The 16,151-nt window shown below is 35.7% G+C and overlaps 2 protein-coding genes across 6 annotated transcripts in view; one reads left to right on the forward strand and one right to left on the reverse strand.

The window, feature by feature from the left end:
* Window positions 1-5,778, forward strand: part of BMP2K (BMP2 inducible kinase) — a 142,874-nt gene extending 137,096 nt beyond the window's left edge. The window contains exon 16 of the mRNA XM_050791138.1: window positions 1-5,778. Coding sequence (XP_050647095.1) covers window positions 1-1,424 — 1,424 coding nt within the window. The 3' untranslated portion in view covers window positions 1,425-5,778.
* The window catches only part of PAQR3 (progestin and adipoQ receptor family member 3), a 27,255-nt gene continuing 12,463 nt past the window's right edge, over window positions 1,360-16,151 (reverse strand). Inside the window, exons 4-7 of one of the 5 annotated variants that reach the window (XM_050791136.1) lie at window positions 15,736-15,933; window positions 13,088-13,178; window positions 7,154-7,273; window positions 1,369-1,454 (exon numbers count right to left, since the gene is read on the reverse strand). In XM_050791136.1, coding sequence (XP_050647093.1) covers window positions 7,188-7,273; window positions 13,088-13,178; window positions 15,736-15,933 — 375 coding nt within the window. In that variant the 3' untranslated portion in view covers window positions 1,369-1,454; window positions 7,154-7,187. Of the gene's footprint in view, window positions 1,455-7,153; window positions 7,274-7,332; window positions 10,042-13,087; window positions 13,179-15,735; window positions 15,934-16,151 lie in introns of those variants that run through there. The other 4 variants (XM_050791135.1, XM_050791134.1, XM_050791137.1 and 1 more) reach the window with 4 other exon arrangements.

The raw sequence follows: 16,151 nt of genomic DNA on the forward strand, positions 1-16,151 counted from the left end.
GTTCTCCTGAAAAGAAAGCTGAACGTTCATCTATAAATCAAGAAAATGGCACTGCAAACGCTCTCAAGAACGGCAAAACAAGTCCAGCATCTAAAGATCAGCGGACTGGAAAGAAAACCTCAGTACAGGGTCAAGTGCAAAAGGGGAATGATGAATCTGAAAGTGATTTTGAATCAGATCCCCCTTCTCCTAAGAGCAGTGAAGAGGAAGAGCAAGATGATGAAGAAGTTCTTCAGGGGGAACAAGGAGATTTTAATGATGATGATACTGAACCAGAAAATCTGGGTCACAGGCCTCTCCTCATGGATTCTGAAGATGAGGAAGAAGAGGAGAAACATAGCTCTGATTCTGATTATGAGCAGGCTAAAGCAAAGTACAGTGACATGAGCTCTGTCTACAGAGACAAATCTGGCAGTGGACCAACCCAAGATCTTAATACAATACTCCTCACCTCAGCCCAATTATCCTCTGATGTTGAGGTGGAGACTCCCAAACAGGAGTTCGATGTATTTGGCGCTGTCCCCTTCTTTGCAGTGCGTGCTCAACAGCCCCAGCAAGAAAAGAATGAAAAGAACCTCCCTCAACACAGGTTTCCTGCTGCAGGACTCGAGCAGGAGGAATTTGATGTATTCACAAAGGCGCCTTTTAGCAAGAAGGTGAATGTCCAAGAATGCCATGCCGGGGGGCCTGAGGCACATACTATCCCTGGGTATCCCAAAAGTGTAGATGTATTTGGCTCCACTCCATTTCAGCCCTTCCTCACATCAACAAGTAAAAGTGAAAGCAACGAGGACCTTTTTGGGCTTGTGCCCTTTGATGAAATAACGGGGAGCCAGCAGCAAAAAGTCAAACAGCGCAGCTTACAGAAACTGTCCTCTCGCCAAAGGCGCACAAAGCAGGATATGTCCAAAAGCAATGGGAAGCGGCATCATGGCACGCCAACTAGCACAAAGAAGACTTTGAAGCCTACCTACCGCACTCCAGAGAGGGCTCGCAGGCACAAAAAAGTGGGCCGCCGAGACTCTCAAAGTAGCAATGAATTTTTAACCATCTCAGACTCCAAGGAGAACATCAGTGTTGCACTGACTGATGGGAAAGATAGGGGCAATGTCTTACAACCTGAGGAGAGCCTGTTGGACCCCTTCGGTGCCAAGCCGTTCCATTCTGCAGACCTGTCATGGCACCCTCCACATCAGGGCCTGAGCGACATCCGTGCTGATCACAATACTGTCCTGCCAGGGCGGCCAAGACAAAATTCACTACATGGGTCATTCCATAGTGCAGATGTATTGAAAATGGATGATTTTGGTGCCGTGCCCTTTACAGAACTTGTGGTGCAAAGCATCACTCCACATCAGTCCCAACAGTCCCAACCAGTCGAATTGGACCCATTTGGTGCTGCTCCATTTCCTTCTAAACAGTAGATACTTCTGATGGATTCTTGGCATTAACTCCTGTTTCAAGAAAGTATGAATAGTTTCATGAATTTGAAAGAAAATTTGGTAGCTCTTTATATCATTCATTCTTAAAGATCAATCAGAATAGGTGATTTCTAAATAAACCAAATAGAAAAATGAAGTATCTCTGCAGGGTAGGAACTTGATGCCTCTTCAGGAGAAAGGGAGCTAAACTGCAAGCTCTAACGAAGGGTTTCTGCTACTGACATCACAATACAGAAATGCAAGTGTGGTACTTCCAGTGAAAGCACATGGCACCTTTCCAGGTGTGTAGCCACTGAGAAGGGACAGTAAAACTTATTTTTGATATCAGAATGTCATTTTTGTGTGCATATCCCTAAAATTAGGGTTATTTGTACATACACTAGTTACACTTGTGAATTTTTTTAAGGTCTCTTCTAATTTCCAGACAGTTAAAAACAGTCTAGTTATCTTAAAGCATTAGAAAGTAATTATCTGGAGAGTGCAGAGATTTCAGTCCATACACCTTTCTCCACAAAGCAGAGCCAGAAGTAACTGACTATTGTGCCTAAAACTCTGTTTCATTTTTAAAAACAAGTGCCATTAATATGGAATATCTAATGATAAGCATATGAAATAATGTGTAGTTAATTAGCGCAATTTAACTATTCCACAATTTACATATTTCAAAGCAATGTTATACATGATAAATATAATTTTTGTCAATTAAAACAGAACTTAAAAAATGGACTATCGCATAGAAGCCTAGAACAAAAATATGAGAAACACCTGACATTTGCAAAGAAATTATAAGAAGAAAAAATGATATAGAATAGAAAATGTTCACTACTTTAGAAACACTTTATGAATGGCTTCTTGCCCCAAACTTTTATTGTCATGGCCGTAATAAAGCAGATTATTGGAAAAATTGGAGTGAGGACAAGGGTTATATAAAAATTTTATAAGAAAATAATGTAGCGGAAACTGAATTTTCAAGACATTTACAATGTGAAATCATGTTGCATTTAATAATGTACTTTATTAGCAACTTCACCAAATATTCCCCAAATCATAAGCAACAATTATTTTTATTAGGTTTGGGGGGTGGAGTAGATTTAATAAAGTGCACAGAACGGTGACACCCACAAAGCCTTATATAAAGGCAGGATTCATGCATCCTGCTGCAAGTACCTCTGCACTAATACACCAGATCTTAAAATGCATATAAGGTGGACTAGCATCTTAACTCTGCTAGTTGATTGTGTCTTTACTGAAGAGAACCCAGCTACCAATTTGCCTTTTTTTTACACCACAAATCCTAATTAGAAACTTGAGATTTTATAGAAATCATTTAATGATAGAGATTACATATGTGAATTAATGTGAATATAGTATCTGTGCTTCCTGTGTCTGTAACTATTTTAAGTTATAATTGTGCTGTGCTATCAGATTAACATTTGGAAGTTTCTAGAACAGTTAATGCTATTTACAGAAAGGAGTGGACACTCATCAACTGGCACTCTCTTTGATTTTTATATTTTAAATTAACTCTCTTCGAACCCAATTAAAGTATATTTTATGAGTAATTTTATTAGGAATCTCTTAATTATAGTGCCCCAATGGGATAAGCTATTTGCCTCTTTTCACAGTTCTGAACTTGGAAAGAAGCAAAGTATATGTAACTAAACCACTTATTTGTCTTTTTATTGCTTTTTCCCTTCTTTTATATGCTAAATCAAATACAAATTTGTGGATAGGGAAGCAATATGTGAATCACAATGTAGCAGAGGCAGACCAAGCATTACATTATTATTTAGAGTTGTACTTTTAGAGCTGGACTGCACCAATTACTTGTCCTCGTGCCAAAGGCAAATGTGTTCGCACCTTTTTTTTTTCTTCTGATTCTCAGGTTGATTAATATTGCTAATGCAAATGCTCAAGTAGATGTTTAAAAACTTTACAAAATAGATTCAAGTGATACTTTCTTTTAAAAGTGAAGAGTTGATGATTACACATAGTAAATTCATGAACTACAGTAGGTTTGTATCAAACAATTTTTTTAAATGAAAATCTGTTGAGGTGTACACAATATGCTTCTTGATTGTATTAGTCCTTGGTCTCTGCTAGACCTCATGAGTTTCATCATTTAGAAAAGGGGTAGAGGATGAACTAATGTGGTCTCCTTCAGATGTAAACATGAAATACCTAGAGTTTTAATTGCTTTTCAATACACTGAATAATTTTAAATGATTCCGACACAGATGTAGACCTTTTGGCTTATAAATTCTGAGGAAACAACTCTGACAACTTAAAATATTTACATTCTTAATGTTATAACACAGCACAGTGACTTTCTTCTTTCAAGATTGTAGCTCAGAGAAAAGATACAGGATTCAATTGGGGGTTCAACAGGATATAAATGGAGAGATTCCTTTGTGTTGTAGTAGAGGCATTTTCCTAAGGAGTATAGATTTATATTTTGCATTTTCATTCATCATCCCTCAGAATCATGGTCAAGGTGTAGGTCACTCCACACAGCTGATGCTCAGGTTATTCCCTTGTGAGAATTATGAGAATAAAGCTCCCAAGGTATGTGAAAGTGCTTAACACAGTACCTGGCACACAGCACTCAGTAAAAGTTTGGCTCTATTATGGGATGGTTCAATTCTGGTTTAAGGAAGTAAGAAAGGTTATATATATATTTATATTTACCACTAAGCAAATACACACACACACACATATGGGTTTTTTCCCCTAATATTTGGGTGTCCCCTGTGCTTCTTTAGGATGTAGTTATAACTAAACCTGTTATACTTGAACATCACTAAGAGAAGTAAATTATTATGAAGCTAGCAAAAATCTGAGGCCAAAGTTGTTTCCTAACAGCTTTAATAATGCTTGTTGATTTTGAATAATCCTTTAAAAAGTGGACCATTTGCTTATTTTAATATTATCACATCAGTAAAATGTTAGTATTAGAAAGATCAGCTTTTTATGGCATTGAAGAATGTATCTGCTAAGACACAAAAATTGCATGGTAAGTATATTAGGTGGAGGAGGAAAGGTTGTAGGCTGGATGAAAATTTAACTGACTAGAACATTTATTCAGGAGTGTAATTATTTTCCCTTACCCCAATCCCTGTGTATGTGTTGCGCATAGTTATGACATTATCTGGATTTGCAAATAGACACAACTTTCATTCCTACCCTGTCTATTGTTTAAGAGTGATAGACTGTTGTTCTCTTGCTGGTGGAAAATCTAAGGTGGAGCCCACTCTTCTCTGCTGAAGTTCACCAGGCAGAGCGGTTTTGTTACAAGTCAGCTACTCTGCTTGGTTTATTTTAGGTTTTGGTACTTCACGTAAGCACTGTTAGAAGGTACAAGTGTATTAATATCACTAGTTTTGAGGAGCTTGGGTACATTTGTTTTTAATATATTTAGAATGTGCAGTAAACTTTTTTCTCTCATTTTTTTTTTCTTTTTAGCAAACTTGTTATTTTAGGTCCAATTATTGAGTTGACAGTCTACTGTGAGAATGAGATGACATATCTACTGTGAGAATACCATAAATGATGAATAGTTTGAGAACTTTTATACTCAGTGGTGTTTTATATATTAAGATAAAAATATGTACACACATGCATGTCACATCTCTCTACTGTGGAGTTAATGTGAATTTTTAAAAAATGGAATTGCAACCACAATCATATCTAAGAGAACATTCACTCCTAGTGAGGGTTTACAAAAGCTACTAAGAGAATAAGGTAGATGATAATGCAAAGGGTCATGATTTGGGGTTATTTTTGTTTTATTTTAAAATTTATAGTGCTACTTTTGAAAGAATTGTTTTTATGACTGCTCTTTTTGTGATTGAAAAGTCATCTAATAGAAGCTGTATAGAAGCTACTTTTTAATTGCTGGCAAACAGCTTTAAGTGCACTTTCTTTGATTACACTTCCATTTTTTGTTAAACTTGAATTTTCTGAAGCCTTTTATGTACCACTAAGCAAATAACTTTAACCTTTAAATAAATCAGATTTACATCTTTATTGTATTTCTACTTGTTACAAAACATACTTGCTGAAGTAACTTCAGTCCTCAAATATCGCTGGGAAACAGTTATGAGATAGACTCAGTCTCCCCCTGCCATCCCTTCCCCCGCCATATCTAATTAAGCACTAACTGATTTTATTACTTTATTGCCTTTACATTGCTTATTCTTTTTGACTGAATTCTGTCCCTGATTCACTATATTTTGTTTGAAATTTAAAGTTATTTTCTTACTCTATTTATCATACCTGTTTTAATCTGTTTTCTTTAAATGCAATAAATCCCAAATGGATTGCATATTCTTTATAATCAGTGACTTTGGAGTTTTTCATTATTTGTCTTATTACGACTTTTGAATGTAAACTTCTATTCAAATTCAGTTATTTCATTCACACCACAAACATTAAGGACCTATTATGTAGCAGCTAGTGGAATAGAAAAGTTTGTAAGATTAGATCCCTATTCTTAAGGAGCTCACAGTTTACAATTTAGGTAAGAAAACCCATTTGACTTAAAGAGTTTTTGCTACAAGAACACTTAACAGAACGACTTTTTCAGTGAGTCATAATTACTGATACTCAGAGTGATGACAGTAGGCAAAAACTATTCTGTAATGCCTTCTGAATAACTTGTTTTGTAGCTTCCACATTATAAATTTTTAAAAATCCTTAAAACCTGGTAACATCTTTGGTTGAATTAATATTGGTTATTTGGTTAACTAACATTGTAATCCTCAATTATATCAGAAGAGAGGCTATGACACATTAAAGAGAAAACCTGTTGATTGGATTGATGGACTAAGTTTGGCATCAAGGTTATAATACTATGTATTATTCCACAAACTGGAGTCTTTAGATTGGTAGCCTGTGGAAAGGTTCATCTTATTTTTATGAATGAACTTTTTTTGAAGTTGTGTGAAAAAGGGGGCTTTGTATCTTTTTAATGAATGGTACAAAGCAGCAAAATAACACAAATGATCAGAAAAGTTCTATTAACAAAGAATAGTTTACAGTGTTCCTGTTCAAATTCAGTTATAGTTAACTTATTTGAGATGAATATATGCTGCAATTTGAGCTGTTTATTTTGGATAATGAATACCTTTTTAAGGAAGCCCAGCTCAAGCATCACATGTAACATGTAGTTAATATTCTCATATTGAAAGCTTGAACGTTTGGTGTTACATATTAAGATAGTTCAAATGGTTGCCACAACTGAGATTACATGCATGTTAGGTAGTATTTTGATCTCAGATTTCATAGAGCAGGACTAGAACCTTGGCGGCTGTTCATTTCAGCTCTCTTGAGGATGGAGGTTAATTTTTCACAGGAAACCCCCTACTGCTATTTACCTCTCCCTTCCAAAAATGTTTTCTTAAGGGTAGTTTCAGTTCTGGATCATCATCTCATTACACTACCTGAGAATTCTGGTACAAGATCTCAGAGGACCGTATTTACACCTCTTCAGTGTAAACACAGTTTTTGTGATAATACACATAGAAGGTATTTCTACCCCTTCTCTAATAGGTGAGCTGATTCTTTACACACTTGGGCAGAGGTAGAATTCCCAGGAATGATGATTTAGAGTAGACAGGGACCTAATGCAGCAAAGCAACTAGCAGGAATTCAGAGGAATACGCTTTGCCCCTTGACATTTAATACAGGGCAAAGTATTATCTAGTAGGTACCTGCCAAATGGAGAGTTGTATAGTTTTATGGCAGTCAATCACAATCTTCAAATCGGATATTCTGTCCAGGTGGGATGCCATAAGATGTGACAGACATTCCCTGAATCTTCGTTCCTGATTCTAAAATATGATTTTAAAGCTGTTATGTATTACAAAGAATGACAAGCAGCACTTAAAAATATTTAGTAAACCCGGTTTATTTACATAATACATATTTTGTCATGCAGCTTACTGAATTGCAGTTAGTGTAATAACAAAAAAAGACAAGCACTGTCTTGCTATTTGAAAATGGCTTAATATAGAAAGATAATTGTTTCTTAAATGAGTTAACCACAACCATATAAATTGCGAGACAATTTAAAACAGCCATAGATAATTTTAAAATGTACTTGTAAAATCTGTAGGCAAAAGCTTTTATAGTTCACACATTGGTAAAATTAAAACCAGTCTTTTTTAGTACTGTAACTGGATAGTATATTTTAATCTTATTTTAATCTATAAAAACAAAAATAAATATACATCATTACAAGGCTCAGATTTGTAGACAACTTTAAAATATTTTTTAATGTTAACAATGTCTTCAAAATTTTACCAGTAGTGCTGTGCACACAGTAGGTGGTCATTAAATGCTGACTGACATACAGAAGTGTTTCTAGTTGACAGCAATCCACATTCATTCATTCATTCCCTACTTTATAATAAATACATCAAAGCAGTGAAAAAAATGAGAGGATAACTTTCTTACAATATTTAACATTTTCATAAAAAGTTGAAATGTTTACATGGAACAATTTTCCTACAGAAAGACCTGTACACCCTTTAAATTCAAAGAAACACTGATTTAAAAACACAGTATGCTCTTTTTATGTATTAATTCAGATGGCAAGTATTAATTCATATACTAATACAGGGATTGCAAAAATTGAAATGATTCAATTTTTTTTATTTTGACAAAATTTTCTAATAAAAATGGCTCCACACCTAAAATAATGACTTTCCTCTCATTTTTAACTTAAGTATAACTACTCAGTGTCTTTTGTTTGGCCAAAATGACAAAATATCTATTTAAAGGCAATAAAATCATGTAAGCCAATAAGGGATGTTCTAGGAGAAATATATCCTACTACTGTTGCACCAAAATCTTCTATCACTTAACATATGGATCAAAATTTTAACCTTATAAGGTAAAATAGCCATTTTCAAAGCAGGGTTCCATCATCACGATGGGTAAGACATGGTATTCCTTTACTGAGCCTCCTGGGGGGAAATTCTCTTTGCTGAGATACTAGCATGGGGAATTTATATTCCAAAAACACTACACTGGAAAAGAAACACAACATTTCACTGATGTATTAACTGAGGCACATTAAAGTGACTTTCCAAATATCGTATGTACAAAAGGCATTTTGGGAATAAGCTTCATCATCAATTAACATTTTTTCTGATATTCAGTAATTTTGCTGTTCTGAAAATAAACCAATATTTAAAACAGCTCATGTCAACTCATTAAGAAACTTGGGTAATATTTTATATTCCAATAAACAATGTAAGTTTTTATGAATGTCTGCTTTAAGGGATTTAATGCATATGAAAGACCAAAGAATAAGAGGGCTACAATGTATGATAGGGCAGTGAGATCTATTTTTTTAAGTATATACAATAAAGAGAAAGTTTAATGCTTCAGGTCCAAATATTAAGTGTTTATCAAGATTCTGAGTTATCAATGCAATGCTAACACATGCAGAAACCAAGGACTAGAGCACAGGTGAATAAGCGTATTATCAAATGGGGTATCTGCATGACGTTGTTCTAAGGCTTAAGGTTCATTTCAGGGTCAAGACAGGGCCATCTAGATTCTATGGCCTTGAAAGTAGCACCCATAAAGCTGGGAACCCCCATCACTGGATATTCAGGACTAAAAATTCAGAGAGTTGAAAGCTCTGGAATTTTGGGATCAAAAACCTGCTGTAATCCACTCACAAGAATTCAGTTATTATATGGAATTAATATCTGGAATTAAAATGTTTAGGTGGCTAATGACTATGTTGTTTGATCACATAATTTGTCTAATCCTGTACTTAGTTTCTAATGTGATTCTTATCTGATAGAAAATGACATGTTCTTTTCCTCTTCTCAAACCTTCTCTCAACTTGCAGGAGAAGTTTAAAGCTTTTGTTCTGGAAAACTAAAATATCTAATGTTCTTAGGGAGAGAAGAACCTATAGCTAAAGGATATAATCTCTGAAGTGCCAGTTTCTCACAAATCATGTACTTAAAAGCTAGTGATTATTTAAAATCACTATCCTAGCTTGCATTAAGCATAGGCTGAAACAACCCTTGACTTGATTAGGCACTTAAACTTGGTAATTTACTGAAAATAGTTAAGCACATAGGATGACTCCATTTTCTAATGGAGATGAGCCCTTCCTAAGGAAATTAAGCTGGTGCTAAGTAAAATGAATCCTATTTCAACACTAGTTTCCCATTCATCATTGTTATTCAGATATTTCTTATGATTGCCAACTAATTTTCACTTTCTGTACAAGCAGCAAATTAGTAGTTTTAAGGGTTTTGTAAAGCAGCTATTACTACAGATCCTTAAGTATACTTTTTTCCCCCATTTTTATAAAGCGTTACTCAAAGAGGAAAAAGGGAAAACGAATGGGAATTTTAGAAATAGTGGGGTATACAATTCCCCATTATATATTGCTTAACAACTGAATTCACCAGGTGGCCATACCTAATTCACAAATGTGAAACATAGTCAGGACAAGGCTTGCTATGTCTGTACTGCATGACATACACTGTTGACTGATGCCACCAATATAACATCACTACTGCAAGGATATGCCATATTTGGTGGCTTGATCCGAGGTAGTTTAGTTGTCCTGGAAAGAAGGTAGAAAAAAAATAATATTGATTTCAATATGTTGACATTAAAGGAAAAATATATTTCTTGGAAGTATAGTTTAGCAGAAAAATTTTCATAGTCTCAGAGTGCCTAGAGACTAACTGGAGATCCAAACGTTTTTAAAAATGGATCAATTCATATTTGGGTCTAATTTTAAGGTTTTATTTATTAAGTACACAGGTAAACTTCAGAAATGCTCTTCCAAGTGTGTTTTCAAAATCTAACTTAATTTCAGGAATTTGACCTTATGCCTCCCATGTCTCACATCTGGCAGAACGAACAACAACAACAAATTATTGAGAGAGGCAAAAGAAACTAGATGTTAAAAATCATGGGGTGATTTAGGTATAAATCTGCGAGAAGCAGATATACTGTTGGGTTTAGATATAAACCTACTAGAAGCACTTTTTATTTCAAGCAGGCGTGCAAAGAAAAAGTGCTGACCTGAATCCTGTGCTCTCTAACTAATGGAATAATCTGCAGGATGTAATTAGTAATGGCTTAATTAACTAAGGTTATTTCATATACAACTTCAGAGAACAATTTAATCTCTTTGTGGTCAAATGTTAAATTCTAAGAAGATTAAACAACATATGGAAAACTTCTTGATCTCTCTTAGCAAATAACAAAATACAGAGCTATAATAATTTCAATGTAAATAACATACTCATGGTACTTCTATGGTCATATAATGTAAATATTCTCTAACCTCTCTTTTTTCTTACCAATCAGTACAGCACATAGATTTTAAAGTGTATGTCAACAAGATTCTTAGCCTTTTTTGTACCATGGACTCTTTTGACAGTCTAGTGAAGCCTACAGACTCATTTTTTAAAAAACAAAATACAGCAAATATTGATTATCTAATACAACTATCAGAGATCCACTCAATTTTATCCACACACCTTGGGGATCCTTGGACCCATCAAATGCCATTGTATTGTGTATACATTTTTAAACATTCGACCTGAGCTGAATGAAAGCTTTTAGGTTAAAATTTATTTTATTTCCCAGTGGCCAGCTCATACATGAGGACTTGCCAGAGATAGTTTCTAAGGCATTTGTACATGAACATTTGAGACTATCACTTTTCACTGTAAAGACTTCTAATTTTTTAGTTTCTGTATTTCCACTGCTCTTATGTACCCGAACTCAACATGTTCTGCTACATAGGGCACATTTTATGTCAAGTATGTCTTGGGGAAGGTTAAGTTACAACGAGTTTGATTGTTTATAGATGTTCTATATTAAATGACTGGTAACTCCTGATCTGAATATTTTAAGGCCTAAAACCCACTATGGTCATAATCACTAGAGAATTTTCATGGTTTGGTGTTCTACTTATCTATTATAAAGAAAATATAGAATTTTAAAAAGAATTATTAATAAAGTGATACGAAAATATGTTTTACCAGAATTGTTTTCTGAGGGAAATTCTGGCCCTGCCTGGAAGACGGGTGGTCTTCAATTCAGTGGCATGTCCTAGATCTGTTCCCAAATCCTCCTGTTTACAACTCAGGTTTTCCCCTGTATTTCCGTTCTTGTTTAAAGCTCAGTGGTGAAAAACCAAGTACACAGAGGAATGCCTGAGGATCCGTGGGATGCATTGTTTAGGCCAGGGTTTCTCACCCTTTCTTCTTCCCCAACACGCGTGATGAGTGGGACAATCCCTTCTCTGATTCACCGTTGAAGTGATTCTTAACCCAGGAAGAAGAGGGGATAAATTTGCAGTTTAGATTTAAACTGCTCCCTGACTTTTAGCTCTCCAAACTGAAAAAAACATCAGTTTTATGCACTCTAAATGTTATTTCTGACCCATGCCAAAACTTACCTGGATTTGCGTCACTCTGTCTCTCACTAAACCACATATTTCACTTATAAGACCAGGGCTGGGGGACATAGTAATAACTGCTGTCATTTATTCAGTCCCTACTAATTGCTAGAAACCTGGTTACATGATATGTGCATTTTCTCATCTAATCCTCATTAAACTGTGTTATATGCATTTTTTCATCTACTCCTTACCATAACCCCAGGGGGGCGGAAAAAAGTATTTCCATGTTTTAGATAGGAAACTGGAGCTGAGAGCGCTTAAGTAACTTACTTAGCTCACGTAACTAGAAAGTGGTTGATGTGGGTCTTGAACCCAAGCAGTCTGACTCCAGAGCTAAAGTTCTCAAACAAGCAAATACAGGTTTTGGAGACTGTTGTTCACTCCACCCAGTGTCCTCTTATTTTCCATCTGAAAATATTTTCTTTGGAATGAAGAACAAAAAAATCTATTGGCTTGTGTATCTTGGAAACACAAAGACTCTTAACTTTCACTATTTTCTTCCTAGTGCTGGGTGCCAGGAAGCCTAAAGCCAGCTTTGTCACCATTATCTATTTTATAGACCCTTTTGATGTACATATTGTGAAGTGATCCTACACCTCACTTATTTTCACTATCTTTTTCTGGAAACATAAAGACTCTTAACTTTCACTATTTTCTTCCTAGTGCTGGGTGCCAGGAAGCCTAAAGCCAGGTTTGTTACCTTTATCTTTTTTATAGACCCCTTTGATGTACATATTGTGAAGTGATCCTACACCTCACTTCTTTTCAGTATCTTTTTCTTACTGTCCTTTGCTTCTTATTTCTTGCTTTATATATCTCTGCATATATAAATTACTTTTAAACAACTAGCTGGCATATAAAGAAGTAAATGGTAGTTGACGGTGTTCTACTTTTTAAAAGAAATAGTGGTTGGGAGTCAGAAGACTCAAAAGTCTAATGTCAGCTTTGTCACTAGTTCATAACCACAAAACAGTGACAACTCCACCTACTGGACTCAACTCACATGGTCAGGATGAAAGGAAAAGTTGTGAAAGCCCTTTGAAAGTTTTAGGTAACGTTTGGAAAGAGAGGAATCATTTCCATAATCAATAGTATTAAAAAATGAAACTAAGTTTTGATGCTGTGATGCATACACCTTGGGCATATATTTAGGATAACAATACAAAACTGCTATAAAAGAGACACCTACCTGGAAAGTACCGCTCTGGGACTTTGGAAATGTAGAATAGGAAAGCAAGAAGAGCAATCATATACATCACAATTACACGGGGTGCAAAGTCCTGAAAAGCAAAACATGTTTTTTTACAGATCTTCCTGTTACTGAACTCCAGATTTATTACGAATCTAATAGTTGGATTTAAGATTGTTAAATCTGAATTGTTTTGCAGACTGTCTCCAATAATGAAACTTGTTCTCATATGCAGGAAGCAGTCTGCAAGAATGGAGCACAGAGAGTGCTCTAATGGTCAGGCTCCTAAAGGGGCTGGAGCTTTAACATGCTGAAGTTCCTAAGGGCACCCAACTCCATCTGCAACATAGGTATATGGGTAGAATGCATATGGAAATAGAGTTGGCAGGTAAATAAGCAAAGACACTGAAGAACAGGAACTTATGGCTGGAAAAGACCTAAGGGGTCTCCCCAAGACAGAAATCTGTTCCAATATCCCAGATAAATGGTCCTCTTGAATACTACTATATGAAGCACTTTGTCTCACTGCTGACACAGTATTGAAAAGACTTTCCTGGCCCTGAGAAAATCCAGCAAGCTATCCTTATACATACTGTTCCTAATACTGGTTATAAACTTAATTTACCAAGAACTCATTTAATAAGGACAGGCTGGGTGCATGGCCTATGCCTGTAATCCCACCACTTTGGGAGGCTTTGGCAGAAGGATCGCTTGAGGACAGGAGTTCAAAACTAGCCTGAGCAACACAGTAAGACCCCTCCCTCTAATTTTTTTTTTTAAATTAGCTGAGGACAGGAGTTCAAAACTAGCCTGGGCAACATAGTAAGACCCCTCTCTCTACAAATTTTTTTTTTTTTTTTTAGCTGGGCATGGTGGTGCATGCCTATAGACCTAACTACTTAGGAGGCTGAGGTGCGACGGCTGCTTCAGCCAAGGAGTTTGAAGGCACTAGAGAGACTCTGTTTCAAAGAAATAAAAAATAAAGACAAATTTCTCCTTCCTCTTCAAATATGAGAATCATCATAACCCTCCCGAACTCCTATATTTTTCAGATTAATCAACCTCAGATTTCTCAAACATTCTAGAACACAATTTGATCCTGCCTCCCAAGATTAACCCTTCCAGAACTTTTTATCTTTGTTAAAGTGCCCGTTTTTCCATCTTTTTAAAAATTAGAGCTTATCAAACAATTCTGTGAAAGTTTCCCTTTGCTTCCTCACTGGAATGATCTGTGATCATATTAGGATTCCATCTTTGAAAACTATTATCTAAGCCATCTTTCCGTTTTAAGATTTCTGAATAAAAAAAAAAAAAAAATCCCTTTTTTTTCCTTAACTTCTCTAAAATTCACTGACTATTAGACCCATTAGGGTCTTATTCTTTTTGTCATTATAAGCTTAAAAGGAATGTGTTTATCACATCCAAAAATTTTGGTCACTTCTATGTCAACAATTATTCCAGTTGGAATTTATCTACAGTGGCAGTTCCCCATTCCATTTTCTTATTATAAGGGAATCAAAATTGTCAGAAAGATGTTTTCACAGATAGGAGGATTACTGATGTCCCTCATCACTACTGTCTCACCTTTCTCCCAATATCCTAATGTATGAAGACATCATTACCCTTGTCCTCAAATTGGCCAAGTGGCCACATTATATCACTCAATTGACTCTGTCACAGAACTTCCTTTCTTTTCAGCTGTACACCCAACTGTTTTCCACTATGCTGTTGCCAACTTCATGCAAATAAATGTAGGCCTACTAATGGTCTCTCCTCTTCTAATAAAATCTGATTCTTTTGAATAAAACCCACCCTTAAAGTCACACATTCTAGAAAAAGGTACCATTGCAACGAGTATATGTGATTTCTGTCAGATTTCTTGGCGTATTTACTTGTATTAAAAATTCTCAAGTTTACTCTCTAGTGCATACATAGAGCATTTTTACAATGATCTCTAAGAATGTAAGTCTTATTTCAAATCCTTTTCTCAAGAATCCTGAGTGCTCACTGAGACTCTTCCTAATGCACATCAACTGTTCCCCCATAACACCTGATTCTAACAAAGAGCTTTTATTTCTCAATATATTGTCGTCAGTGGATTGAACATGCTTCCCTGGCTCCAGCTACCAATACAATGATGATTTCCAAATCTTTATTGCCAGTGTCAAACTCTAGCTAAAATCCCAGATCCTATCTCTACCTTTGGGTACCCCAAACTCATCGGGTCCAACATAAAATCCTTCCCAACTTCCCTTCACCCCCTAAAGATCAGCTGCTCCTATTTCTATACTTGTGTTATCACTGGCATTATCACTGATCCAGCAGACAAAGCTAGAAACTTTGGAGTCCTCCTCCACAAATAAGGACTTGGGTATTTATATACTACGGGTAACAGAGAATAATAATGTATTCTTTTACAGAAAGACAACTCAGAGAAAAACAGTATTCAGATTTTACCTCAACTTCTGCAAGGTATGCTTATTTATATGGCTGTGAAAATTATGGCATCAATATGCAATTACAAATATGTTCTCAAATGACAAACATCCACCCACTTGGCTTGATTATACTACTTTACCCACAAAGAGTAAGATTGAAAGGCAAAAAAAAAAAAAAAGAGAGAAAAATATCAACTACACTCAACCTACCTGTACAATAGGAGCACCAATTCCTCCATTGAGCCAAACCCAGTGAAGAGTAGGAATCACTCCATATCCCGAAACAGAACAAAAGATGATAGAACGGAGCCTTTGCCATTGCTGCGTGAGGTAATTGGGATGAATCTGCGCAAAGAACACTGCCAGGATCATAGCAAGCACTGTGATCAAGTATACCTGACGCCAGTACTAGAATGAAAGGAAATCACAGTTTAATTCTGTTATTAACAATAAGGGAACTGAAAAAGTAATTTTGGCTTTTACACTACAAATTCCAAACTCTATTTACTTGGTATTTGCATTTCAAATTCAGATTATCTCCCTTCCTTAAAAAATATGTTCCATACAACTTTTAGGTTGGTCACAATGACAAACCAAATTCCAAAGTGAGCTGGTAAAAGACTACA

The sequence above is a fragment of the Macaca thibetana genome, chromosome 5, assembly GCF_024542745.1.
Source record: "Macaca thibetana thibetana isolate TM-01 chromosome 5, ASM2454274v1, whole genome shotgun sequence".
NCBI lineage: Eukaryota > Metazoa > Chordata > Mammalia > Primates > Cercopithecidae > Macaca > Macaca thibetana.